At 35.5% G+C, this 27,789-nt stretch overlaps 1 protein-coding gene across 1 annotated transcript in view; it reads right to left on the minus strand.

The window, feature by feature from the left end:
* The window catches only part of LOC123540750 (probable methyltransferase TARBP1), a 43,301-nt gene that overhangs the window by 11,078 nt on the left and 4,434 nt on the right, over window positions 1-27,789 (minus strand). The window contains exons 3-17 of the mRNA XM_053543374.1: window positions 27,619-27,691; window positions 26,977-27,125; window positions 25,038-25,090; window positions 22,475-22,572; window positions 14,614-14,749; window positions 11,742-11,838; window positions 9,869-10,067; window positions 9,438-9,680; window positions 8,397-8,506; window positions 7,710-7,844; window positions 6,305-6,385; window positions 6,200-6,246; window positions 5,608-5,809; window positions 5,104-5,286; window positions 4,195-4,485 (exon numbers count right to left, since the gene is read on the minus strand). Of these exons, the coding sequence (XP_053399349.1) occupies window positions 4,195-4,485; window positions 5,104-5,286; window positions 5,608-5,809; window positions 6,200-6,246; window positions 6,305-6,385; window positions 7,710-7,844; window positions 8,397-8,506; window positions 9,438-9,680; window positions 9,869-10,067; window positions 11,742-11,838; window positions 14,614-14,749; window positions 22,475-22,572; window positions 25,038-25,090; window positions 26,977-27,125; window positions 27,619-27,691 (2,097 nt within the window). The remainder of the gene's footprint in view (window positions 1-4,194; window positions 4,486-5,103; window positions 5,287-5,607; window positions 5,810-6,199; window positions 6,247-6,304; window positions 6,386-7,709; window positions 7,845-8,396; window positions 8,507-9,437; window positions 9,681-9,868; window positions 10,068-11,741; window positions 11,839-14,613; window positions 14,750-22,474; window positions 22,573-25,037; window positions 25,091-26,976; window positions 27,126-27,618; window positions 27,692-27,789) is intronic.

Consider the following 27,789-nt stretch of genomic DNA (forward strand, 5'->3'; position numbering starts at 1 on the left):
TTTAAGTTTGAATCAAAACCATTTAGTAATAACTGAGATAGAGTGAAAGTGCACCAAAACTTTAACCTGAAATTCTAAGTACAAAGGGGAGATAATTCATGAAATACTGGTGTGCGAGTTATAGCCCTTGTGCCACATGATGTGGATGATGATGAGGAATAACTATTTTAAGTTTTAAACAATCCATCAAAACTTTAACCAAGGTGCAGACGTGGAACGATGCTGACGCTGGGCCGAGTAGGACAGCTCTCCATACTTCATACAGTCTAGCTAAAAATTAGGGATGGGAACGAATACTGAAATCAATATTCGAATATTCGGTTTGCCATATTCGAATATATTCGAATATTCGGTTTGCTTTAATGGAAGTTTTCAATTCTTATTAAGTGATTGGCATAAACACAACGTATTCATTTGTTTACAGCGTGGATCATCGTACGTAATAAGGCCAAAAAATGTTTGCTTCGGGTAACCCGATCCTACTTAGCAAAACCCACCGATCCTAGCATTTTATTTCACGATTCTGTCAATATTATCATGAACATATTTAACTAATTCAGTGTTTTAGCTTCTAAATAATACAAAAAATCAAAACGATTATAATTTAGACCGTCGCAATTTTATCTAAAAATAGCAGGTCGCCCCATTTAAACACGTGACGCGCTGTTGTATTACCGCCGCCATTTTGAAAATTTTTAATCGTCGTGTAAAAAGCAAGTAAGGCAAACTTAAACCTCCTTCAACATCAACTTATGCATCAGTCATATGTTATCTTGATTTTATTATAAAAGTTAATTCGAATACGGCCGATTGCGGATGAAAACTGATTCTGCGGATGGTCTGAAACGTCGTACAAAATATTGTGAAAAGATCGGCAATATCTACAAGTTTGGTATTGTTTTCGAAAAAAAAAATTCTACAACTTGTTACATAAAACAGGCGCCAATAAAATGAACAAACGATATAAATATATCACATTTACGCCTAATACAAACTGTTAATCCGTAGCGATGACCCCAGGTAATTATGTATTGCAATTTTCTTGTTAATTGGACATCTTTTGACATGCATCTGACACAATGACGCCTGTTGCAAACTGTTAATCCGTAACGATGGCCCCTGCCAATTATGCATTGCTATTTTCTTGTTAATTGGACATCTTTTGATACTCGTTAAACAAACATGACATGGTTTTATTCTGTAGAATTAGCATGCTCATATTGCCCAAAATCAATGATACTTATTTTGAACAAAAATATACAATAATTTACGAATATTCGAATTTGATTTTCATATTCGAATATTCGACCGATTTCCGAATATTCGAATATTCGAATATTCGTTCCCATCCCTACTAAAAATTAATATAATTTGATTTTATGGAGCACCAACACAGTACAGGCACCAAACAGGACTAAATATTTAGTTTCACACCTTATTTACATTGTAATAATATGAGACTGGGAATCAATATAGCAATTTCAGAGATACAGCAAGTATTCAGACCCAATCAGTCACCTCCTAAGATCATGCACGAGTGAGACAGTGGTTCCACTTCTTTTCATACATAAGTTGTCGCTGATCCACATGAGTCTTGATGAATAAACAAGAGGGTCATGATGACCCTGGATCGCTCACCTGAGTACTATGAGCTACATGTTTCAAATGTCAAACTGATGATAAAATATTAAGAAAGTCAGTAGGTCACATTCATGGTCAATGAAATTCAGTTTTACGATTTGTGTGCAAAACTGTGTATGTCATCAAAATTTCAAGGTTGTATCTTAAAAAACATTAAAGTAGGTCAGTAGGTCAAGGTCACAGTCAAGTGACATATTACTTGGGGTCATCAGGTAATTATAATTAAACAGTCTTTGAAATAGGATCAGATGACTTTTTAAGTATTTTTCCTATATAACTCACATAATAACTAAGTGACCCCAGGGCGAGGCCTCTTTTAAACCCAGGGGCATAATTTGAATAATTTTGGTAGAGGACTACTAGACAATGCATCATACCAAATATCAAAAGCCTAGGCCGTATGGTTTCAGACAAGAAGATTTTTAAAGCTTGAAGACCCCCAGGGCAGGGCCTCTTTTCACCCAAGGGGTACAATTTGAACAATTTTGGTTGAAGACCATAAGACAATGCTACAAACCAAATATCAAAGGTCTAAGTGTTGTGGTTTCAGACAAGAAGATTTTTAAACTTTTTTTCCTATATAAGTCTATGTAAAACTTGGGACCCCCGGGGCGGGGCCATATTTGACCCTAGGGGGATAATTTGAAAAATCTTGGTAGAGGATCACTAGATGATGCTAAATACCAAATATCAAAGCCTTAGGCCCTGTGGTTTTGGACAAGAAGATTTTTCCTTTCAGTTGCATGTTCTGCATGGAATTCAATTCTTTAAACAATTTTGAAAGGGGGACACCCAAGGATCATTCCTGTGAAGTTTGGTGTAATTCTGCCCTGTAGTTTTCAAGAATATTTTTTTAGAAATTGTTGACGCACGAAGCACTACGCACAAAGGACATCAAGCGGTCACAATAGCTCAACTTGTCACTTTGTGACAGGTGAGCTAAAAACAGAAACTAGAATGTGTCTGTAGGACACAGGGTGTGCCCCCCACTGGTACATTTGTCACAAATAAGGGGCAATAATTCAAATGTTTGGAGTCTCAGTTTGAGGGTATAGCCTCAACAAACATTTTATGAAAAGGATTCATTATTCTAGGCCATATACTTTTTGAGCTATGTGCATCACAAACAAAGAATCCACTATTTTGGCTATTTCAAGGGCCATAACTCTGTAATAAGAGCTAAGATTCTTAAGAAGAATGTCAAGTGTGCAAGGTCACATCACGATAAAGACTCCAGCAAGGTTTTCTGAATTTACATCAAATACTTTTTGAGCTAGGCACATAATTAGGTGAAAAAGTGCATTTTTTTGCTATTTCAGGGGCCATAACTTTAAAAATAGGGATGGAGCCAGCCTCATGGCACGGCTCAATTATGATATATATAAGGCAACTGTTCATGATTTCACATAATCGAGGGTGTATCAGTATGCAACATATGAAAATATTTGTTTTATCAAACTTGTCTCTTATGTAAGTTGATGTAAAACAAGTGACCCCTATGGACAGGGCCAATTAGGACCATAGGGGGCATGATCTGAACAAACTTTGTAAAGGATTTCTACACATTACAGTGTGAGACAAGAAGATTTTTGAAGAATTTCCAATAAAAGTCTTTGTAAAACAAGTGAACCCTAGGGTGTGGCCAATTATGATCCCAGAGGCCTGATTTGAACAAGTTTGGTAGAGGCCAGTAAGACAATGCTATATAATGTTACATACTAGGTGTGGCCAATTATGACCCCAGGGGCATGATTTGAAAAAGCTTGGAAGAGGCCAATTAGACAATGCTACATACTTTACATACTACATATCTAGATTCTATATATATATCTTAGCTCTGGGCCTAGATAATTTTGAAAGTTTTTCTTTTCCATTGCTATGCCATCCAGAGTTCTCCAGGTGAACTTAAAACATTAAAACAAGAGCTCGTAGAACATGAAATGCCCCCCTTGATGCATTCAGTAATTGCACAAGGAACAGAAGTTATTTGGTAAATGTACACAAAAGTCCTACTATTCTGGGTCAATGTGACCTTCACCTTTGACCTACTGACCTCAAAATCAATAGGGGTAATCAGCTGGTCATGATCAACCTCCCTATTAAGTTTCGTGATCCTAAGCCCAAGCGTTCTCAAGTTATCATCCTGAAACGGTTAAACTGTTCCAAGTCACTTTGACCTTGACCTTTGACATTAAAATCAATAGGAGTCATCTGCTTGTCATGACCAACCTCCATGTCAACTTTCATGATCTTAGGTCCAAGAGTTCTTGAGTTATCATCCAGAAATCAATACCTGTTCTGGGTTGCTGTGACCTTGACCTTTGACCTACTGACCTCAAAATCAATAGGGGTCATCTGCTGGTCATGATCAACCTACCTATCAAGTTTCATGATCCTAGGCACAAGCGTTCTTGAGTTATCATCCGGAAACCGTTTAACTGTTCTGGGTCACTGTGACATCGACCTTTGGCGTACTGGCCTCAAAATCTAAGGGGGTCATCTGCTGGTCTTGACCAACCTCCCTATCAAGTTTCATGATCCTAGGCCCAAGCGTTCTTGAGTTATCATCCAGAAACCAATTGGTCTACATACTGACAGACTGACCGACCGACTGACATCTGCAAAACAATATACCCCTCCTTCTTCGAAGTGGGGCATAATAATTTCATACCTTACACCTCGTCTAATAAGTGCACCAAACATACACAAGTCTACAATGACCGTGACAAACTTGCCAGCTTGCAGCATCATTCCATTTTCAGACCATACCGTACACAGCTGAGTGGCAAGTGCGTTCACCACGCCATTTTTGTCTTTCCCAGTCTCCATCAACTGTTCTGCATACTGAAATTTTTGACAACTGTAACCACAATCTCTGCTTCAAAAATATCTTTGTAAATCAGTCAGTACTCACTACCCTTGATTGATATGAAATTCTGATTAGATAGTAAGACATGAGGTAATCTTAATCAGTAATCAGATATAATCAATTACATTTTCTCATGTTACTTTTGAAAATTTCTATTTACATGTAATTGTAATTTATTACCACTCAGTGTAATTGTAATCAACTGATTCCTTTTAGATTAACACATACATGTATATCACTGACAATGTCCAAGTTGAGAGAACTTGCATAGAATAACCAATTGATTTTTGGGTCATATGAAAGACTGACCAAACAGGTTTGCCACAGTCCGTTGGGTGCAAAATAACACTGGGTGAGAAAAATGTGCATTCAGTCCAGGACCTAAACCCTCAACCACTTGTTTACTGGGAAAGTGAGCAAACTGGGCTACCTTGCATATATTCTTCCTTAATGTGACTAAAGTCATACTGCAACACATACAACTACTCTAAGTAGTGTATCTGATGTATATTAACCTGTCATCCATTTCTCCATTTCTCTCATTAAATATAATTCGCACACATTCTATTACTTTACACAGTATATCTAATTACCTCTGTAAGACACACTATAACAGGGGAATCTTCTGCCATCTGTAACAGACATGGCTGGAATGCTGCCTGCACAAAAGCTTCCAATACATCCCAGAATGCCACGATCCTACGTGCCTCCTGGAAACTGAACCAACATGTTCCTAATATGGACACCAGCCTTTCTCCTGACACCAAGTCTTTAACCTATAATTATCAAATTAGCCTGTACCAGTAAATATCATTCCTGTAATAATTTCACCACACCATGAGCTTTTTATTTCATATAGTTTTTCTAATAGTCAAACACTGAATGTTTAAACATTATTAAACTACTTTAATTTTACATCAACTTTAGTTTAAATTCTCACAATTTAAGTTAGCTATGCTTGAATCTAAGAATACCACTAATGAAATATGCAGGCAGTGGTCATTTTAACTGATTGACGGGATCATACCTATAATCTCTAAAGTCAGGAGTCTAACATTCAGTACCACAATCCTTCACTACCACTTAACATAAATTACCTGTGGTATAATCATTCTAAGGCACTTCAGTACTATCACAGATGTTGTCGTAACACCAACAGATAATGTATCCTCAGCCAGGGCCAGTAACTCTAGCATGTCACACCAGGGTGCAGCACTGTGTTGTAGTGCCATCTCAACAACCTGCCATTCATTCTCCAAGAAGAGGGAACTGATTTTGCCCCATTCTTGTTGACTCAACCTACAAATTAATAACACTCCAAAATAATGTATTCAAGATGATATTAAATTCCTAACATACATGTATAGTGCAATGTAAGTAAACACTGCAAGAGTGCCTGAAATTTATCTGTTGTAAAGCAAATGTCTCTCAGCAGAGGTTTTTGTTACAAAGACACTTGTCTAGTTCTGCTAATTTATTCTTCACTTCGTAGTCCACTTTAATTGAGGAAACAGGAAATGGTTAGCATGGGTAAATCATTAATTGCTTCATATACTCAGTTAAGCAAGCATTTCCCTACCACAGACACAGAAATCATATTTGTAAGTTTAATGACTGGGACTCCAGAAAACTTAAGTAATAATTACTATAATAATAATGCAACCACTACAGTTCTAACTCAAGCAATACCTCTGATCACCTGAAGGCTTTGTGAAGTTGATGTCATTTCCATGTTTTCAGCTGAGCAGATTGTCCTTAAACTCCACATGTTGTGCTATCTGGTCACATGACTTAGATCATGTGACAGAAGCTAGATAAAGTTCCCAGAATGCACACAGCAGACAGGTGCTGTAACTTGTTCTGCAAGTCCATCATCTATAATGCCAAATTGCACTGCACATATTTGATCAAGAATAGCATGTTACAAATTTTTAAACAAGAGCACCGCCTTGCGGGTGCTGACGCTCATCTGATTTTTTTTAGTGTAATAGAAATATTGTCCTACCCATGATTTTCTAAGTCTAAAAAGGGCCATCACTCTTGCAAAAAGCAGGATAGAGTTATGTTTCTTGATGTACAGTGTCCACTTTGATGGTGAAAAACTGTTGCAAGTTTTAAGCAATAGCTTTGATAGTTTATGAGAAAAGTTGACTTAAACATAATACTCAACCAGAAAATGATTTTCTAAGTCCAAAGGGCAATATTATTGCAAAAGCAGGATGGAGTTATGTTGCTTGCTGTACAGGTCAGCTTATGATTGTGAACAAGTGTGCAAGTTTTCAAAGAATAGCTTTGATAGTTAAGAGAAATTGACCTAAACATAAAACTTAAACCAAAAATTGATATTTTCTAAGTCAAAAGGGCCATAAATCTTGCAAAAAGCAGGACGGAGTTATGTTTCTTGCTGTACAGGGTCAACTTATGATGGTGAACAAGCGTTGCAAGTTTTAAAGCAATAGCTTTGATAGTTTAGGATTAAAGCTGACCTAAACATAAAACTTAACCAAGAAAACTGATTTTCTAAGTCCAAAAGGGGCAATAAATCTTGCAAAAAGCAAGATGGAGTTATGTTTCTTGATGTACAGGGTCAGCTTATGATGGTGAACAAGTATTCCAAGTTTCAAAGCAATAGCTTTGATAGTTTAGGAGAAAAGTTGACCTAAACATAAAACTTAACCAAGAAATCTGATATTTTCTAAGTACAAAAGGGGCCATAAATCTTGCAAAAAGCAAGATGGAGTTATGTTTCTTGCTATACAGGGTCAGCTTATGATGGTGAACAAGTATTCCAAGTTTCAAAGCAATAGCTTTGATAGTTTAGGAGAAAAGCTGACCTAAACATAAAACTTAACCAGGCAACGCCGACGCAGACGCCGACGCCGACGCCGACGCCGACAACCGCTCAAGTGATGACAATAACTCATCATTTTTTTTCAAAAAATCAGATGAGCTAAAAATCATTTGAAATTGTTCATCTTGTTTCGCATTTTAGCAAGGGCATTTAGTGTCAAAATTCAAAACATTGAATTTTTTTATGAGAATGTACATTTAAGAGAAGACAACAAGATCAACAATGGAGCTGAATTTTAACAGACACTCAAAAACTATGAACAGGAACTTCCTGTATCAGTGAAATCTAAACCTCTTTATTTTGCTAAAACAAGTATCCGTAATGTTATTTATATAGATATGTAGATACCTCTGAAGGTTTGTTGAGAATTGCAACACAGGTATCGACCAGTCTGTCAAATTGAACACTTCTCATTGTAGACGCTGACTCAGCCAATACTTGTACACAGTCTACATACAATTCTAGATGGCTCATATCTGATACCTATCAAACAGGATACAAAATTGTTACTGTCAAACAAAAGTGTTTATATTTTGTTTGACACAAGATTTTTTTCTGTTACTGTTATTGTTGGTGGGGTCTGACCATAACGTTCTAAACTTTGAAATCAACCATTTCATTTCCCTACAAAAAAAGGCATCTGGTTGAATACAAAGAATTCTTACCAACAATATCAAAAGATTTCATTTTATAAAGTAGCTTTTTAACTGCAAAAAATTCCTGCATTTTGTAAAAGTATGCACTTTACCTCAATAATAGACATAGTAGCAATTTTCTTTTTAATATGCAGTAAAACCTGTAACAAAGATCCTGCTCAGAACAGCCAACAAGAGCTGTCTAATGATAGCACGCTCAACTATTTGTGACCCTTCCACAGAACACCAGCTGAAATACAAAGGCTTTACCAAAATTTTCTGAGTTAAAAAAGGGATATAAATTTACAAACTGTAAGTATGAAACCTGTCTCAGAATCAGTATTTCATGTCGCAAGGTCACAACAACTCATGTATAGATACCAAAATACTATGTACTTACAGAAATGATGCTGTCAGATATTTGCCTGCCTACATACACCAGTATTTCTGACTGACAACTTTCAACAGCAGAATGTATCACCTTCACAACCTGGTCATCTTGTATTTCACCTGAAAGATACAGAAAGTATCACTTCACTTTTTCTAATAAGTGTTTCTTTAACCTTTACCCTGCTAAATTTCTAAAATGGACTGTTCTTTCATTCAGTCTGGGCTGTACCATTTATTATTCAAAGGGGTGTTTGCTGAAATTTTACTGGCCGAATAGCAAACAGTGCAGACCATGATCAGCCTGCACTGGTCGCAAAGGCAGAATCACTTGCCACCAGCAGGCTAAAGGTTAAAAATAGTAAAGAAAAAAGGTTAGGTTTTGGTGAAATATCACACTGGTTTAATATAGGAAACTATTCCAGAATGCAGTCAAAATTATGAACTTTAAACATATGCTTGATAACATTAATCCATACTTATATAACTGAAGAAGGCATCTGAGTCTGCTTTGTCATGTTTTTTAAGTCCCATCCCAACAGTTTGTCATACGGCAAATATAAAGCTTTTAAAGTAGAAAATATGCAAGCACCCAACTGGACAATATTTCTGACAGAGATGGGCAAAAATTGTAACTTTAAATGCAGTTGTTGCATACTGCCTTCACTTTTACTGGAATATAATTATTTAAGATACAGAGAACATGTATGGTTTTCAAAACAAATAAAAAGTGTGCAAACAGCAATTTCAAATGCTTCAATCATATGAGCCGTGTCATGAGAAAACCAACATAGTGGGTTTGCGACCAGCATGGATCCAGACCAGCCTGCCCATCCGCGCAGTCTGGCCAGGATCCATGCTGTTCACTTTCAAAGCCTATTGGAATTGGAGAAACTGTTAGCAAACAGCATGGATCCTGACCAGACTGCGCGGATGCGCAGGCTGGTCTGGATCCATGCTGGTCGCAAACCCACTATGTTGGTTTTCTCATGGCACGGCGGCTGATTTTTTAGAGTTGTTACACAAACATGACATATTAACTGAGACAACAAACCTTTAGGCTTTGACTCTTTCATCAACAGTATCAGCAGTAAGAGAGCCTTATCAGCCTTGTGAGTAGACATATAGGCATGTGTGTTGATGGAGTTCAATACAGTTGCAAGCATCTGAGTGACTTTGATTAAGGTGCTTGAATTGTTGTCATCCAACTCGGTTGCTATGGAGGCATCTGAGGCCAGCAACAGTAACCTAGCAACCATCACTGCTGCAGCTGAATCTGCAGTACTGTACTTGGAATCTAAAGATAAAATATGTAACTGTAGGTGTTGCCTATACACCAGAAAAACATTGTCTTGTTCTGGCACACCATATAATTCAACTCACTCTTATTATCTGATGGTATGTGCGCTATTTTGCTATATCCTCAAAGTGTGAAATCTGTATAGCAGAACATGTTTATAAGATAATACAAACAAAAACACCTACCTAGACTGGTTTGAAGATATTTAGTGACACTACTTTCTATATACTGTCTCATTCCTTCAGGGTCCCACTCTGATTTCTTAGGTCCACCTTCTTCAAACCATGTGACACACTGGGTCCATAGAGCTGTTCCCCTTTGTAAACTCTCCTCCCTTCTGACCAGACATAAGATCTGAATAAAGTCCTCTAGCAGTACTGTACTCTAAAATAAATCAAGCACAATCTCAACAAATGATAACACACTTTTACAAATTAAAAATGGGATACCTGTCTTCTTGCGTTTTAAGTCAAACAGGCAATGTTTAGGTCATATGGAGACATTCCAGCTTTAATAGAGGATAAAAACCCAAGGTGACATCCTTGGTTCTATTTAAAGCAAGGCCAAACATTTGAGTTGAACCACAGATCTTCTGCTCGTCGTATAACAACCCAAGCCAGGCTCGAACTGACAGTGGTGAGGGGCGAGAGATTCAAAGTCAATAATCTTACCAGCTCAGCCTAGGAAGCCCATGTTCGAATCTACGGTAAAACAACAATCACTTTGTCGAATGAATATGAGAAAAATGCTTATACAGGTATTTAAGTAATCCAAACGTAAGGAAAACAGCTTGAGTCAGTCCCAGTGTTTGAGTCATTAATGTTTGAGCAAGCGTTTTTTCACTTTAAATGCCTCATCAACAACAGTTTAGAAGATACCTTGAAAATTTTATGACAAGCAATCCAAAAATAGTCAAAATTGAATTTTTATATTAAACTTTTGATAAAAATAGCTGATATTGGTCTACGTACCGACCATCCGACAGACATCTGCAAAACAATATACCCATCCTTCTTCAAAGGGGGGCATAAAAAGTTCTTGTTACCACTTTTGAGTTTCTTTAAAATGGTGTATAATATCATTGATATTGTCTTGTATTTAATGAGACAAGAGCTCGTCGAACACGAAATGCCCTACTTGATGCATTTAGTAATTGCACAAGGAACAGAAATTATATGCTCACTGTAAACAAAGGTTCTACCGTTCTGGTTCAATTTGACCTTGACCTTTAACCTATTGACCTAAAAATCAACAGGAGTCATCTGCTGGTAATGATCAACCTCCCTATTAAGTTTTGTGATCCTAGGCCCAAGCATTCTCAAAGTATCGTCCGGAAAGGGTTTAACTGTTACGGGTCAATGTGACCTTAACCTTTGGCCAACAGACCTCAAAATCTGCAGCGGTCATCTACTGGTCATGACCAACCTCCCTATCAAGTTTTATGATCCTAGGCCCAAGCGTTCTCAAGCTGTTTAAATGTTCCGGGTCATTGTAACCTTGACCCTTGACCTACTGACCTCAAAGTCAATAGGGGTCATCTGCTGGTCATGATAAACCTCTCTATGATATTTCATGACCCTTGGCCTAAGCGTTCTCAAGTTATCGTCCAGAAACTGTTTAACTTTTCCTGGCCAATGTGACCTTGAACTTCGACCTAATGACCTCAAAATCAATAGGGGTCATCTGCTGGTCATGACCAAACTCTCTATCAATTTTCCTCATCCTAGGCCCAAGTGTTTTTGAGTTATCGCCCGTAAACCATTTTACTGTTCCTGGTCACTGTGACCTTGTGACTGTGGCATAAAAATCAAAGAAAACCCTTGTTACAGTAAATGTGGATCAAATAGTAGAAGGGAAAGATTTTTCCCTAAATAGGGAGATGTTTGCTCCTTATTTATAAAGAATAATTACTGTAATGATAAATAGGTCTTCTCACAAGTTTTTCTGTTGTGAGAATTTGTTAAGGAACCTTTCAATATGGATAAAAAATAAGTTTCTTAAATTAATCACTTTAAAAAGTACAAATATATTCAGTGATCTTTAAATATAAAGACATACCTTGTCCGTAAATTTGATTAATATCTGCACTAAATAACCTTGAATTGTTCCCCGGAAATATGTATCCACGGCAACTAGAAAGCCTGTCAATAATTTCCTGAAAAAAAAAGAAAGGAATTAAAAGATAGGGCAAAAATGTAAAAATGATTTAAGTCATAAAATTTATTACTAGTAAATAGGCTATTATCAGTCTACCTCCACTGTCCAAGTTCCCATGAAATTTGCCCTAATAAACAAGAGGACCATGATGGTCCTGAATTGCTCACCTGTTCCCACATGACCCAGTTTTGAGTATGACGTCGTTTTTTCTATTATTTGACATAGTGACCTAGTTTTTGAGCTCATGTGACCCAGTTTTGAACTTGACCTAGATATCATCAAGATAAAAATTCTGACCGATTTTCAATGGATCTTCATGAAAATTGATCTGAATGTTCACCTTGATGATATCCAGGTCAGTTTCAAAACTGGGTCACGTGCGGTCAAAAACTAGGCCAGTAGGTATAAAAATAGAAAAACCTTGTGACCTCTCTAGAGGCCATATTGTTCATGAGATCTTCATGAAAATTAGTGAGAATGTTCACCTTGATGATATCTAGGTCAAGTTCAAAACAGGGTCACGTACTTTCGAAAACTAGGTCAATAGGTCAATTAATAGAACAAGAGGGCCATGATGGCCCTATATCGCTCACCTGTTATCATTGCACTTGAGGACAAGAAGGTCCTCAGAAAAAATATCTAAGTCCAAAGGACAGGAACAACAAAGGAAAGAAATTTAACCAAAAAGAAAAACAAAATTCTTACAAGGTACAGATATGTCAAAATACACCTAAAAATTGGAGGTACCATCCATGTTGTACCACAGAAAAGTGGTCTCGGTTTTTCCCTACGGCCAATAATAAAAAAGTTACTAAAAATAGGCTATTTATAGTAACGTAAAAGGGAAGTAATTCAAAAGAAAATTATTGTAAGTTAACAAAAGAAGGATCTGCCAAATAAATCTATTAACATAAATGAAATTTCAGATCAATATCTTCATTAGTTACGGAGATATACCCATTTTAATTTCAAAAATAAAGGGAGGTAATTTGACATAAAATCAGTCCATAGTTATCTACCCTGATTGGCTCGGTCCAACTAATGACAATAATGAAATTTCAAAGAAGTCCTGTAAGTACTTACTGATATAAATCCATTTTGACTACAATCAGGGGAGGTAATCAGATATAAAATAACTCTGGAAACTACGAATGGATCTGATTTGTCATGGAATCCAAGATTTATTGTGTTGAAGATATTTTGGAAGTTTGTGTCAAATAAAACCATAAATGAAGTCTCTATATGGCTGCAAAAGCCAAAATAGCCAATTTTGGACATTTAAGGGGCCATAACTCTGGAACCCATGATGGAATCTGTCCAGTTTAAGAAAGGAAGCAAGATCTTGTGGTGATACAAGTTGTGTGCAAGTTTGGTTAAAATCAAATCATAAATGAAGTTGCTATTGTGCAGACAAGGTCAAAATAGCTAATTTTGGCCCTTTCAGGGGCCATAACTCTGGAACCCATTAGGGGATCTGGCCGGTTCAACAAAGGAACTGAGATCTTATGGCAACACAAGTTTTGTGCAAGTTTGATTAAATTCAAATCATAAATGAAGCTGCTATTGTGCAGACAAGGGCAAAATAACTAATTCTGGTCCTTTCAGGGGCCATAACTCTGGAACCCATAAGGGAATCTGGCCAGTTCAAGAAAGGAACCAAGATCTTATGGTGATACAAGTTGTGTGCCAGTTTGGTAAAAATCAAGTCATAAATAAAGCTGCCATTGTGCAGACAAGGTCAAAATAGCTGATTTTGACGCTTTCAGGGGCCATAACTCTGGAACCCATAATGGGATCTGGCCAGTTCAAGAAAGGAACCGAGATCTTATGGTGATACAAGTTGTGTGTAAGTTTGGTTAAAATAAAATCATAAATGAAACCACTATCGTGCAGACAAGAAATTGTTGACGGACGCACACACGACGGACGACGGACGAAGGGGTGATCACAAAAGCTCACCTTGTCACTATGTGACAGGTGAGCTAAAAACCTTGTGACGCTGCGTGCCTTGTCACTTTGTGACAGGTGAGCTAAAAAAAGCACTAAATTAAATAGACATTTTCCAGTTGCTGTTTTATAAATGAAGTAGGAACCAGCAGTAGCGCCAGACAGAACCAGTTTCCATACAAGTGTAATAATGGCTTGATACTGACATCTTTCATCCAATCATTTAACTCGGATCATTCAAATGTTTGTCTTTTATGTTTTGGAGAAAATACATTTTTTCACAAATCAGCATTTACATAAAGATTTAGAAGGATATCTCATATTTAGAAAACAGTCTTTCATCTAATGCTGGGTATGGACATGGTACTGAGGAAAGTGAGACAGAAATATTTAAACCTATGTTACAGTAATGCTAAAGATAGACATTGCACAGGAGTTCACTGTTGTGCTGTTAACAATACTTTTATCTATTTGAATAATCAAGTATTCATGACATATATAAAGACAACATTTGATAATTTCTACTTATATGTGTCAGAGCCGGATTCTATAACTTTCAATAGTGGTTCTGACTGTATGGTTACCTTTACTATACTTAAGTTAAGAAAGCTAAAAACATATCAGCTTAATACTTGTTTTGGTCTCAAAATTACAACCAATCAAAAACTGGTTTACCACATGGGAACATATATTCAACTTTTTATGACCCAATCTGAGCCCCTCAGAAACACAGAACTTATGTCAATGAATAACACTGGTTATTTTTTAATAATATCTGTCTCAAATTTACCATCCTTTAAAACTTTAAATCCGGCTTTTAACCAACCTTAATTCCAGGACTGTGTTCCTATCTAGACAAGGTGTTGGCGGAACCCGAGCTAAACCTCTGCAGATGAAAAGTAAAGCTATAGGACCCCAATGTCTGGAAGAAATGTTCTTGACTGTCCGGCAGAAAAAGGAACCTAAAACACAAAAACATGATTGATATATGAAGCAGTATGCAAACCAAATCGTCTTCTGACCAAAGGTAATGATCCATTATAAATCGTACCAGTTACAATTTGTCTTGATAGTTAAGGACTTATATTGTTATTCCAGTGTATTATTGGCCAAGAAATTATACTTTCAACTACAGGGATTTTTGTTGCCAATTAATTATGATCTGAGTCAGTAACCTCCCATCTGACATAAAGAATACATTTTTTAAAGTTCAAATCAAATATCATAGAGCTCCAGATAAGCTGCGTATTTGCCTATTTACGCAATTAAAGTTGCAGAAAACCCAACTGAATTCATACAGTGTGCGTACTGAAACGCAATTAAAATTCCTAATACCCAATTCATAAAACATCGCTTGCGTATCGCATTTTCCTTATTATAGAATGGGTACGAGACTGTAACGCTAGACAACTGACTGGTTATACGTTACTGAAGAACAGGTTACTATTTAGCGGAAAAATCATAGAACATTCAGTTGGCTGATCGGTGTTATTTGGACGCTTTGTAAACAATTTTTATGCCGATAAAATGTAAAAGAGATCGCAAAAAAAAAAAAACATTGTTGCAGCACAAACAAACAAATTAGTGGGATATTTTGCTGTTCAACAAAAACAGTTATCTGTTTGTGACGATGCAGTGTCACCGATACTGGACAACATCTTATGGGAGAACGCATATTGCTGTGAACACATCGTTTGAATTGATCTCTGACTGCATTAAAAGTGAAGAAAAAACAGGATGGAAGAAAACTATCTCAGAAAACATTAGATAATTGGAGAAAAAAAATATTGTTGGTACTATGAATTAAAATATACAATGTTTACATTGCTTACAGGCATATTTTAAACAAGAGAGTACTGTTTTACATATAATTATTCACATTCCATTACAATTTTAATGTTTAATACAAAAATGTATTTAAATTCTTTTATGTGGTTAGTCAAATCTGGTTAATGATATATGCCATGTATACTGTAAGCTTACACAATTTAATTTAAGCCACAAGAAAAAAAATACTTAAATGTTTGTGCAAAACTGAATACCCAATTGGTTTTAGCAAATACCCAATTACTTCTGAAAAGGCTGGGTAATGATATTATTTTTACCCAATTCAAATTTCCAATACCCAATTCAGACACAAAGTGATGGGTAAATACCCAATTGCACCAAAAGCTTATCTGGAGCTCTGAATATCTGTGTCATTATCCTTGGCAATGACAGGCAGAATTGCAACAGGGATCTTCTCCTGCTTACAAGTAACATGAACAGGTGCACGACACTTGGTCGAATATGACACTTCGTCGAAGATGAAACATGGCCGAATCCGACACTTAGCCGAATACGACACTTGGTCTAATTTTCATATAAAGTACGACACTTGGTCGAAATTGTTACCTTTGACAAAGGCCTTTATGATGAAAATTGATTGTATTATCGGCTTACGTTTACCGTTTACTCAATGGGTAAATAACCATAATTGATTAGAAACGTGTTATTTGGTGAACAAAGTTCTTATGAATTGGACGGGTAAGTATAATTATAATTTTAGCTTCAGTATATTTGTTATGGTATGTTACTGTAAAGTGTAAAGTGTAAAACAACCATTTGGAAGGCTGGCATCGGAGATTCAAGTCAATAATGGACATAATTCAGCAGCTGATAGATTTCCGATTTTTTTTTTCAACGTTGTAAGTACTCCTTTTCCGATTTTTTTAGACCAACTTTCGACCAAATTTGACGAGTATGTAACTTCGACTATGTGTCGTATTCAGCAAAGTGTCGGATTCGACAAAGTGTCAAGTTCGGCAAAGTGTCGTATTCGACGGGTTGTCTTTCGGCGAAGTGTTGTAGACTCAACATGAACACATTGCTCAGAAACTAAAGAACAATATTTGTACATTTTAAATTAATGTACATGTGTATTTTTTAGATACAGACTACAGTATCTGAAGATTTTCATAATATGGCATTTAATTAGTTTGCCTTTATAATATACAATTAAAACTTTGTATTTTGAATTCCAAGGGACTGAGCATACTTCTTTGAGATAATCACATATCAACATCAACATTTTACTTGGTTCACATGTTCTAAATGTTTTGCCAAAGCTTTTTAAAACTCTTATATGACATGAACATTTTATATACATTATGAGAGTCCTTAGCAATTTAAAATACATTTGTCATAGTTTTTATTTATTTCATTAATGCAACAAATGATCATCACTTTTTGCAGGCAACATTTCTATAAAACAGGTAAATATATATTTACTAGCATTTAGGAGTGACCTGTCGCTTTTATTAATAGATTTGAAAGGTTATTGGAATAAACCACTTCAGTTAAGGGGTACCCTACCTTTTTATAACTTATTTACATAATAAATATTTAAATGACTGCCTTCTTCGACAATTAGACGCCGTGGTGCAGTGGTAAGCGTGACGGCTCTAAAATCTAACTTTTGTGAGTTCGAATTCCAACGGAGATCAATATATTTTTTTTCATTTTATATTTTTGTTTTTGTTTTTATATTTTGCTAACATACATTTTAAAATGATGATAATGTGAAACATGTATTTGAATCGCATTACTTGTATCCTTTTGCTATTTTCGCATATAACATAGGTTTTTCAAATATCTTCTTGATTGTGAATTATTCAACATGGCTGACATAGCTCTTGGCAATTTGGTCATTCAATTAGCTGATGACACTGATTCGAAGGAAACCAACACCACCAGCGAGTGTGAAGATGCTCCATTGGACACATGTGTTTGAAACGTATTGAATTTATTGAAACTGTACGAATGAACTTAAAAATGAAATTGAAATAATGAGATAAAATAAAATAAAAAAACACATGAAAAATGTAAATAAAACAAATTCAATCATAAAACAAATCGCCCTGTGAGGGAATTGAACCCACAGCCTCCTAATCGCAAAAGTTAAATCACTAACAAGATTCCTCAATTGTACCAACTGAGCTACCAATGCAATTTTAATCTGTACGTTATTTGAAATATATTTATAGTTTTAGAAACGTCAAATATCTTTCAAACCCTTACTTAATAAATGGAACAGTCTGGAAAATCCAAATCTAAAAATAAAAGCGACAGGTCACTCCGAATTGCTAATACTGAATTTGACTGACAAGGCTTCAAATTCACTTGGACACAACCAGAAATGCAGTATGCTAAATCTGACTTGCAGTGCAATTATTTCCAGTATGAATTTGTTTTTACAGGACTTGTACTTCTCCAAGATAGCCAGATTTTGAGAAAAACGGGCCTGAGATAATGAGTTTCAACTCATAAAATCGGATGTTTGACAAATTCATTAAAAGCAAAATCCAGCATAATGCCTACTGTATAATATTTAAAGAACCTTTTCTAAAATCATTTTGTGTATAAATATTTTAAGTATGATTTACAATAAATGCATTTGTTATGTAATCTAAAATAGCTTATCTAAATACCCTTGTATATCAAAGAAAATATAAACAATCAATCAAGAAAACAAGCTAATAAGAAAAGTAGGTATTTAAGATCAAAGGGGAAAAGTTTGTCTGTGATCAGTGAAGTTATTAAGCAATCAATGCAATAATCATAAATAATCAAAGTGAAAATTGATCATAAAAGAAAACAGGTTAACAGTTTATATTAACAGTTTTAGCAGTTTTGCACATATTAGTTGAATGTTATTGACAGTATTGGGCCTGGTAATGCCCCCTCAATGGGTCTGTGAAAACAATAAGAGATTTCAAAGAAGGGGATCAAAGGTGATTGTGGGTCACAGTTTGTCACCCAGGCGGACCCTGTCTGGGTCCATAAATATAGGACACTGGGAAAGTTTATCTCAAACCCCAGCAAGCAATCATGGGAAAGTGAAACTGAGAAATTTAAATCTTATATATAGTGCATAAACAGTGGACTTACTACATTTCAAGTAGAAACACTTTCACAATTTTCAAAATCTTATATTAAAATCATTTTTACTTTTAATAATTTAAAAGATATTTTAATCTGATTTTCGTGCTATAATTTTTCTTTAGCAAAAAACTTTTTTCAAAGACTTTTTGCACCTAAGAAAACAAGTATAAGAATGGATCCAATTAGTGCTGCCAGAAAACTTCAACATTTGTTGGTCATCCATGATATGGTGGTCAAACAGATTCAAGTTCTAGGTAAGTTTTTTTATGATAAAATTATTACTTGTATGACAATCTGTTTTATTGCAAATCCATTTGAGCCACACCATGAGAAAACCAACATAGTGCATTTGCGACCAGCATGGATCCAGACCAGCCTGCGCATCTGCGCAGTCTGGTCAGGATCCATGCTGTTCGCTAACGGTTTCTCTAATCACAATAGGCTTTGAAAGCCAACAGCATGGATCCTGACCAGACTGCGCGGATGTTGGTTTTCTCATGGTGGGGCTCATTTCACTGAATCAATCAAATTGATTTGCAATAAATGAAATTGTTAAATGAAGTATGTACTCTGATTCCTGTCTTACTGATTGCAGGAAAAAGTAGTTTAAGTCTTAATATCTATAAAGAGATTTAGATATAAAGTTGTGGACAAATGATTTACCATAGTAAGTAGAAGTCAAATTCAATGCAAAAACAGGCAAAAAAATCCAAATCAAGTTAATTTATTTCCACATAATCTTTATAGTTTTACATTAAGACCAAAATACTTTTAATAAGATTTTTCTAATCTTTAATTTTTTGAAAACCTAGACTAAATTAACATGTAATTTTCTACAAATTATTAGACATATAAGTCATGCAACGTAAATAGTGCTGCGATTTAGTGTATCTTAACCCAGTGTTGTACATATATTATTCTGTGGTGGTAGATATATGGATCTTTATACAGATCTACACATTCTAAATCACCTTACGGTTCTTCCAGACTGAAGGTTTTGATTCGAAGATAACTGATAACAGATACTGTAATCCAACAAGAAGTTTTTTTTTTATAGAATTTTTCATTCTCATTACAGATAATCAAACAGAGTCAATAAGCAGACATTTGTTTGTCAGTGACTTAAATATGGAAGTTCCAGATAACTGCTTATACTATATGCGTCATTCAACAGCCATGGGAGTGAAAAGCATGTTAGAAAACTGCAGGTCTAGGCTCTTTCAGCAAGTAAAGAAAATTTCCCGCCAAATAATAGCCTCTATACAGGCTGATAATACATCCAATCTGGAGCAGACGGAAATAGAAAATCCTAATTCTCCCGCCATGACAGACACGGCAGCCATACAGTACACAAGTAACATCACAATGCGATTCAGACGTGACTAATTAGGCTCAGGAAGCAGAGAAAAAAAACTTTTAAGATTTTCTTTTCAGGAAGTCAATCATTTGAAAAATGTGCGAAAATATCAAAAAAGTGCTGTAGACTCCTGTGAGTGGAATTTGTGTCTTGCAAATAAACCTGCATGACCAGCTATAATATAAAGGTGCTATTTGACTTTGTTTATGTGTAACGGAGGACAATTAAATATATAAATATGAATAATAACAGAACAAACCAGTTCTGATGTGTACATTTATTTATTTCACTTGTATATACAGTATCAACATTGAAATCAACAATAGTCATCATTATGGCTATATTAACTTAAGCCACTTTATTTAATTATGTCATATATTTATGATTTGTACTTGAATACTTGTAACAAAATGTCAACTGTTGTTCTCCTACTATTTTCAAAATAGTTGGATATCCGTTACACACGTTTTAACCCAAAATAGGCATTTTTAATTATCTACTTTTACTGTATTTGAAGTTTGAAAAAGAATTGTAATTTTCAACAATACTTCTATGATGTGCACAGAAGTTGAGAAAACAGTTAATGTATATTTTGGGAAAAGCGTTATCAATTAGTAGTTGTTTAAATGTTGTTTTAAGATTGTCTGGAAAAGTTTTGCCATTTTTATATTTTCTCTTTTTGGAAGGTTGGATAAAGTGTGTAATTTTATATAATTTTTAAATGCAATAGGTATAAAATACATTTTAGTATGCTATAGTAATACTGTAACTTTTAGCCTGCATTTGCGACCAGTGCATGATATGGTCTGCACTGTTCACTATTCAGTTATTTTCAGTGAATACCCCTTTGAATAAAAAATGGTCCCGCCAAAATTGAAAGTAAGACCAGCCCATTTTGGAAATTTAGCAGAGTAAACGATAAGTATCGTTGCAAGGTAACAGTGTGCAATAATGATTTTTGATATGTGCTTTCTATGGTTTCATAGAACAACTTAATTTGAATCAATTTTGCATAACTTGTAAATTGTAAACCCTCCAATCATTTGTTATTATGTATGTATTTTCTTGTAAAATGTAAATTGTTCTTTCATGTGTACTATGTAAACTTATATTTGTCCACAACAGGACTTGCTTTAATGATATTTATCTACTGCATTGTGTATAACACAAGCATCTCATACATAAATGTAATGTATCTGCTATCACTCTTTATTATGATTCTCTCAAATGAAATAAAATTAAAATATAGAATAACTTTATCTCTTCCTTCCCTCATTAGGTATAGGCTTTTCTCTTTGTATTTTTACGTAAAAACAGTTGTGTGGAAGACAAAAATATTCACTCTGAATACTTGAAATAGCTACTATGCAAACAACACTATCCTTTAAAATATAATATAACACACTGCAGTTAAAACAAGTAGCTGCATTCAATAAACGCTTGATGCCCCCAGTGGCATTCTTGTCGATAGATTTTGCACCTAAGTCCAAAATGAGGTCAAGGTCAACTTGAGGTCAGGTGATGTCTGAAGATGATGAATGGTCACAGGTTACATCTGCATTAGTATCAAGTCATTTTAGTAAGGGGTATTGATGCTAGATGAAACGGTCCTATTTGGTTAACCTCGGACGGACAGACGAACGGACAGACAGGACAATCACTATATGCCTCCCGCATCAGTAGATGCTGGGGGCATAAAAATTGAAAAATTCTCTTAAATTTCAGTTGCCTACATCAGTTTTACTGTATATCATTTTAAATTAGCTTTCATACCAAACATACAACTGCCTGCTTCTCACTGTTAATGCTTGAGGTATGTTAAAAAATTTATACGGTCATTTATATGTAAGTATATTTAAGACAGGCGGTGAGTTATATGAAATGTTAGCAAAAGGTATTCATCTCTGTTTGTTTCATACTGGTATCACTTGACTTTTCAACAGTAAGACTTAGTACTGTAAAGCCTATAAATGAATATTACAGTAAAATGGAATATGAATGACACTGAAAATGTAATTATTCTCTTCATCGTTTGTTTTGTTGGGTCACAATGACACAATCATAGGTCTTATGGTGAATTTTCAGCTTTTCATGGAGGAGGAAGACCCCAGTTGCCTCTTCCAGTATTACTTCAGGTACAGGCTGTGACTTGGGTAGAACCATCCACCTTTTGCAAGCAAGCGGGATGGCTTCCTCACATAAAAGAATTCCACAGTGGTAAGAAGCAAGCCTGTAACTTTCATCATTCATCCATGGAAGCCGCCACTCTCTCCCTGAACCAAAACACTTCCGCATATGCAACTGAGTTATAGACCAAACAAATGTAAACCTGGTATTTCTAAACACTGTAAAAATTGCAAAACCAATAGGGCAGACAAAATAAAGAAGGAATAAACAAGCAGTTTACCTTTGTTTTCAGGTGACATGACATCCCAGCATGTGGTAAAGAAATTCACAAGCTTCTCGGCAATAGCTGGCATAGTCCCAAGTGGGGACCCTGATTCTCTGAAATACATCAAAGGTAGATACAGTGTACAGGTATAAGCTTGGAACTAACATGTAATCTTTTAATATTTCTCCTACTTAAAGTACACAAAAAAAGGATGTTAGACACTAACACAACTTGTCATATTTTCTCTTTTAAAAGAAAATTTTTTTTTTGATCTCAGTGAGATTTGAACCAACACCCTTCCATTCCACAGCACAAAAATCTATTTTTTATTTAAAATATGACCCCAATTTTCTATTTTTAGCTACATTGAACTTGACCCTGATCGAGTGACCTCAAATACATTTCCAACCTTTTGTGTTTGATAAAAGCTATCTACACACCAAGTATACTGACAATAAGTGTACCCAAACTAAAGATATTGAATGCAAAGTCATTATTCTATTTTTAGTAACAGTGACCCCAAATATCATTCAAAGCTAATTTTTCAGATAAGCTTGCTGTACACAAAGTTTGGTGGCAGAAAGTAAGTCCAAACTAAAATTATAAAGTGGAAACCACCTTTTTGATGATCACACTGAGAAGAAATCTACTTTTAGAGAGAACAAGAGCTGTCGGAGGACAGCAACGCTCGACTATTCAACAGCCTTGTCAATTGAATGAATACAAAAGTTGAAAAAGGGGCATAATTTTGTAAAAAAGCAAAACAGAGTTATGGAACCTGTGCAATGTAAGTCAGTTTATCACAGTGAATAAGTGTGTGAAGTTTCAATCCATTCCCACAAGTGGTTACTGAGATACCAGCTTACATACAAAACCTTAACCAAATCGAGACGCGGACGTGGACGCAGACGCATGGGCGAGTCCAATAGCTCTACTATTCTATGAATAGTCGAGCTAAAAACTATTTTTAGTAACTGTGACCTTGACCAAAAAAAAAAAGAAAAAAAATTTGTCTGGATCTCAGTTGGATTTGAACCTATGCCCTTCTGTCCCACAGACTAAAAAGTAGCTTTTGGCCCAACGCTCTAGACCACTGCGTCACCGTGGAATTTTCTAAGTGTGAAGATTAAATAAGTTATCCTGACCTTGAACTTGACCCCAATGACCCCATATATAATTCCAACCTTGGTTTTTCTATAAGCTACATATAGGCCAAGTTTAATTTCAAACCATCAATGCAAACTAAAGTTATTGTGTGGAAACCAATTTTTCTATTTTTAGCAACAGCAACCTTGACCTTCATCCAAATGCATTCCCAATCTTCGTCTCCTTATCATCTATCTACAGGCCAAGTTTGGTGTCTATAGCTTGTTCCAAACTAAAGTTATTGCGCGGAAACCAAGTTTGACGCCCACCTCCCCACCCCACCCGATGACGTAAAGGGCCATAATTCTAACAAAATGCAGGTTAGAGTTATGGTTCTTGGCCTACATAATATCCTAATGGTGATTAACAAGACTTAGTGTGAAAAGTATCAAAGCTGTAACTCTTATAGTTTTTGAGAAAATTCAAATCAAGAAACTCAAATTTTCTAAGTACAAAAAGGGTCATAATTCTGATAAAATGTAAATCAGGGTTATGGTTCTTGGTCTAAATAGTCACCTGATGACGATAAACAAGTGTGCAAATTTTCAAAGCTGTAGCTCTTATGGTTTTTGAAAACATGTGGACCTTGACAAAATTTTAACCAACATCGACGCCGGCAATCAAGTGATGACAATACCTTGTAGACTTTTTTGAAAAATCAGACAAGCTAAAAGAGATCAGCACTGTATGAAAACCAGTTTTAAGACTTTGCAACCATTATGAATCTATATCAGCCAGCAGATACATGAAGTCTGATCTAGATCCAGTGTTCACTTATCAGTTGCATATAAGTGCTAAAACTAATAAACAAACAACAAGGATGTGAGGATAAATAAACAACATGGATGCGGGGATAAATAAACAATATGGACGCGCAGTGATATGGATCCTTGCTGGTTGCAAAGCCTTAACATTGAATTTCACTCAGCTTAAATGGTCTTTGTTCACAGGTGGTCTCTCAACCCAGAAAAATTGAAAATATGATTAACTTTTACCCTACTGGTAGGAAGTGATTCTGCTTTTGTGAACAGTGCACACCAAGATCAGCCTGCACCTCCATGTAGGCTGATCTTGGTCTCCACCGTTTGCTATTCAGTCAGTTAATTTTCAGAGAACACCCCTTCGAATAATAAATGGTATTGCCCAAACTGAATGATGGATCAGTCCATTTTTAACAGAAATTTAGCAGGCTAATGGTTCAAAGGAAAGTCAAAGCAGGTTTTCAACTAATGGTCAGTTGGAGGTGGTCTTGAAAACACTGTAATGTTGATTATGTAAGTTATTACTGCAGGTTTGTTATTTATTAAATTGTCATTACAGGTACAAACCCAGCCGGAGATGCTAATCAACACACTTTTTTAAGCTGTACATGTCAAAGTTTGTATTACAGAGAAATCATGACAGAATCGGTCTGTCTGTAAGGTATAGTTACCTAACATACAGCTTTGGTTCTTGTAGTGAATACAACATTGGACCAGCCAGGTACTGAAAAATATAAAAAAAATTAAATGTAAACATAGATGAAGTATAGTTTGGGAAAAAATGTAGTAAACAAATTGATTTTTTCAAAGTAAATTGCATATTTCAAAAATATAAAACAATTGTCTTTTTTCTTACACATATTTAAGTCACTGCCCTGTAATGTAACACTTCAAAATCAAGGGAAACAAGAGCACCGCCTTGCGGGTGCTGACGCTCAGCTGATTTTTTTTGTATAATAGAAATATTGTCCTACCAATGATTTTCTAAGTCTAAAAAGGACCATCATTCTTGCAAAAAGCAGGATAGAATTATGTTTCTTTATGTACGGCGTCCGCTTATGATGGTGAAAAACTGTTGCAAGTTTTAAAGCAATAGCTTTGCTAGTTTACGAGAAAAGCTGACTTAAACATAATACTCAACCAAGACAACTGATTTTCTAAGTCCAAAAGGGGCAATAATTATTGCAAAAAGCAGGATGGAGTTATGTTTCTTGATGTACAGGGTCAGCTTATGATGGTGAACAAGTGTTGCAAGTTTCAAAGCAATAGCTTTGATACATGTAGTTTAAGAGAAAAAGTTGACCTAAACATAAAACTTAACTAAGAAATCTGATATTTTCTAAGTCCAAAAGGGGCCATAAATCTTGCAAAAAGCAGGACACAGTTATATTTCTTGCTGTACAGGGTCAGCTTATGATGGTGAACAAGTGTTGCAAGTTTTAAAGCAATCGCTTTGATAGTTTAGGAGAAAAGCTGACATAAACATAAAACTTAACCAAGAAAACTGATTTCCTAAGTCCAAAAGGGGCAATGATTCTTGCAAAAAGCAGGATGGAGTTATGTTTCTTGATGTACAGGGTCAGCTTATGATGGTGAACAAGTGCTGCAAGTTTCAAAGCAATAGCTTTGATAGTTTAGGAGAAAAGCTGACCTAAACATAAAACTTAACCAAGAAATCTTATATTTTCTAAGTACAAAAGGGGCCATAAATCTTGCAAAAAGCAGGATGGAGTTATGTTTCTTGCTGTACAGGGTCAGCTTATGATGGTGAACAAGTGTTGCAAGTTTCAAAGCAATACCTTTGACAGTTTAGGAGAAAAGCTGACCTAAACATAAAACTTAAACAGCCGACACCGATCAAGTGATGACAATAACTCATCATTTTTTTTCAAAAAATCAGATGAGCTAAAAATGATGTAAACCCTGTTCTATCACAGGACACTGAGCGATCAAGGGAGAGAAAGGTTTGGTACATACCTGATATAAAACTTGTTCTATCAAAGGAAACTGAGAGAGATCAAGGGAGATAACTGTTTGATAGTACAAACTTAATCTAAACCTTGTGCTAACATAGGGCACTAGTGAGATCAAGAAAGAGAACTGTTTGAAACAAACCTGATCAAAAACTTGTTCTATCATGGGGCACTTACAGAGATGAAAAATATTGCCCAATCTAAAACCTAGTTCTATCACTGGCATGGAAAAAGATAAAGGGATAAAACTGTTTGGCACAAACCTGATCTGTTTCTTTCCGATTTCTGGATTGAGAGATCTAAAGAAACAACTATTTGATTCAAATTTGATCTGGACCTTGTTCTATTATGCAGAACTTAGATCAAGATAGATAACTATCTGTTCAAACCTGATCTAAATTTTGTTATATCATGTGGCACTTAAGAAAGATCAAGGGAGACAACAACTTGGTCAAACCTGATCTAAACCTTGTTATATCATGTGGCACTTACGCCAACATTAAATCTTGTTCTATCATAGGGCATTTAGAGATATCAAGGGAAAGAACAATTTGATGCAAACCTGATCTTAAACTTGATCTATCATTTGGCAAATGGCAAATTAGAGATTAAGAAAGAGAAATTGTTTTGTACAAACCTGATCCAAACCTTGTTCTATCATAGGGCACTTGGAGAGATCAAGGGAGAGAACTGTTTCAGCTGACCATCGGATGATCTGCAAACTTTCATGGTAGGAACTTCTTAACAGTATTGTTTTCAACCAGGAGGTATGTAATAAAGGCTGACCTATAGAAACAAAGATATCAAAGTACTTAAGTAAATAAACTAAACATTATACATTTTATAATCATTGTTATGTGTACCTCAAATCAACTGAACAAGATTAAGCCTTGATGTCACTGACTGTATAATGTAGATATTAATTTTATTTATTATAACACCAGCTTCTGACAAATCTTTATAAAGAAACAAATAGTCGAAAGATCAGGGAGCTTTTGCCAGTAAAACCTTTAACTGCTAAAAAAGCCGTGCTATGAGAAAACCAACATAGTGGGTTTGCGACCAGCATGGATCCAGACCAGCCTGCGCATCCACGCAGTCTGGTCAGGATCCATGCTGTTCACTTTCAAAGTCTATTGGAATTACAGAAACTGTTAGCAAACAGCATGGATCCTGACCAGACTGCGCGGATGCGCAGGCTGGTCTGGATCCATGTTGGTTGCAAACCCACTATGTTGGTTTTCTCATGGCGTGGCTCAATTATGTTGTTGTAACAAACCTTTTCCTGGTGGCATTTCAGAGGCCTTCACAAGTAATTTCATCCTTGGTAAAAGGGGTCTAATAACATGTACCTATAAAATGAATTTTCAGTTATATATTGCATTTAACTTATTGTAAACTAATAATTATATAATTTTTTTTTTTGTACATATACTTTCTACACTCATTT

Source organism: Mercenaria mercenaria, chromosome 1 (assembly GCF_021730395.1).
Source record: "Mercenaria mercenaria strain notata chromosome 1, MADL_Memer_1, whole genome shotgun sequence".
Lineage (NCBI taxonomy): Eukaryota > Metazoa > Mollusca > Bivalvia > Venerida > Veneridae > Mercenaria > Mercenaria mercenaria.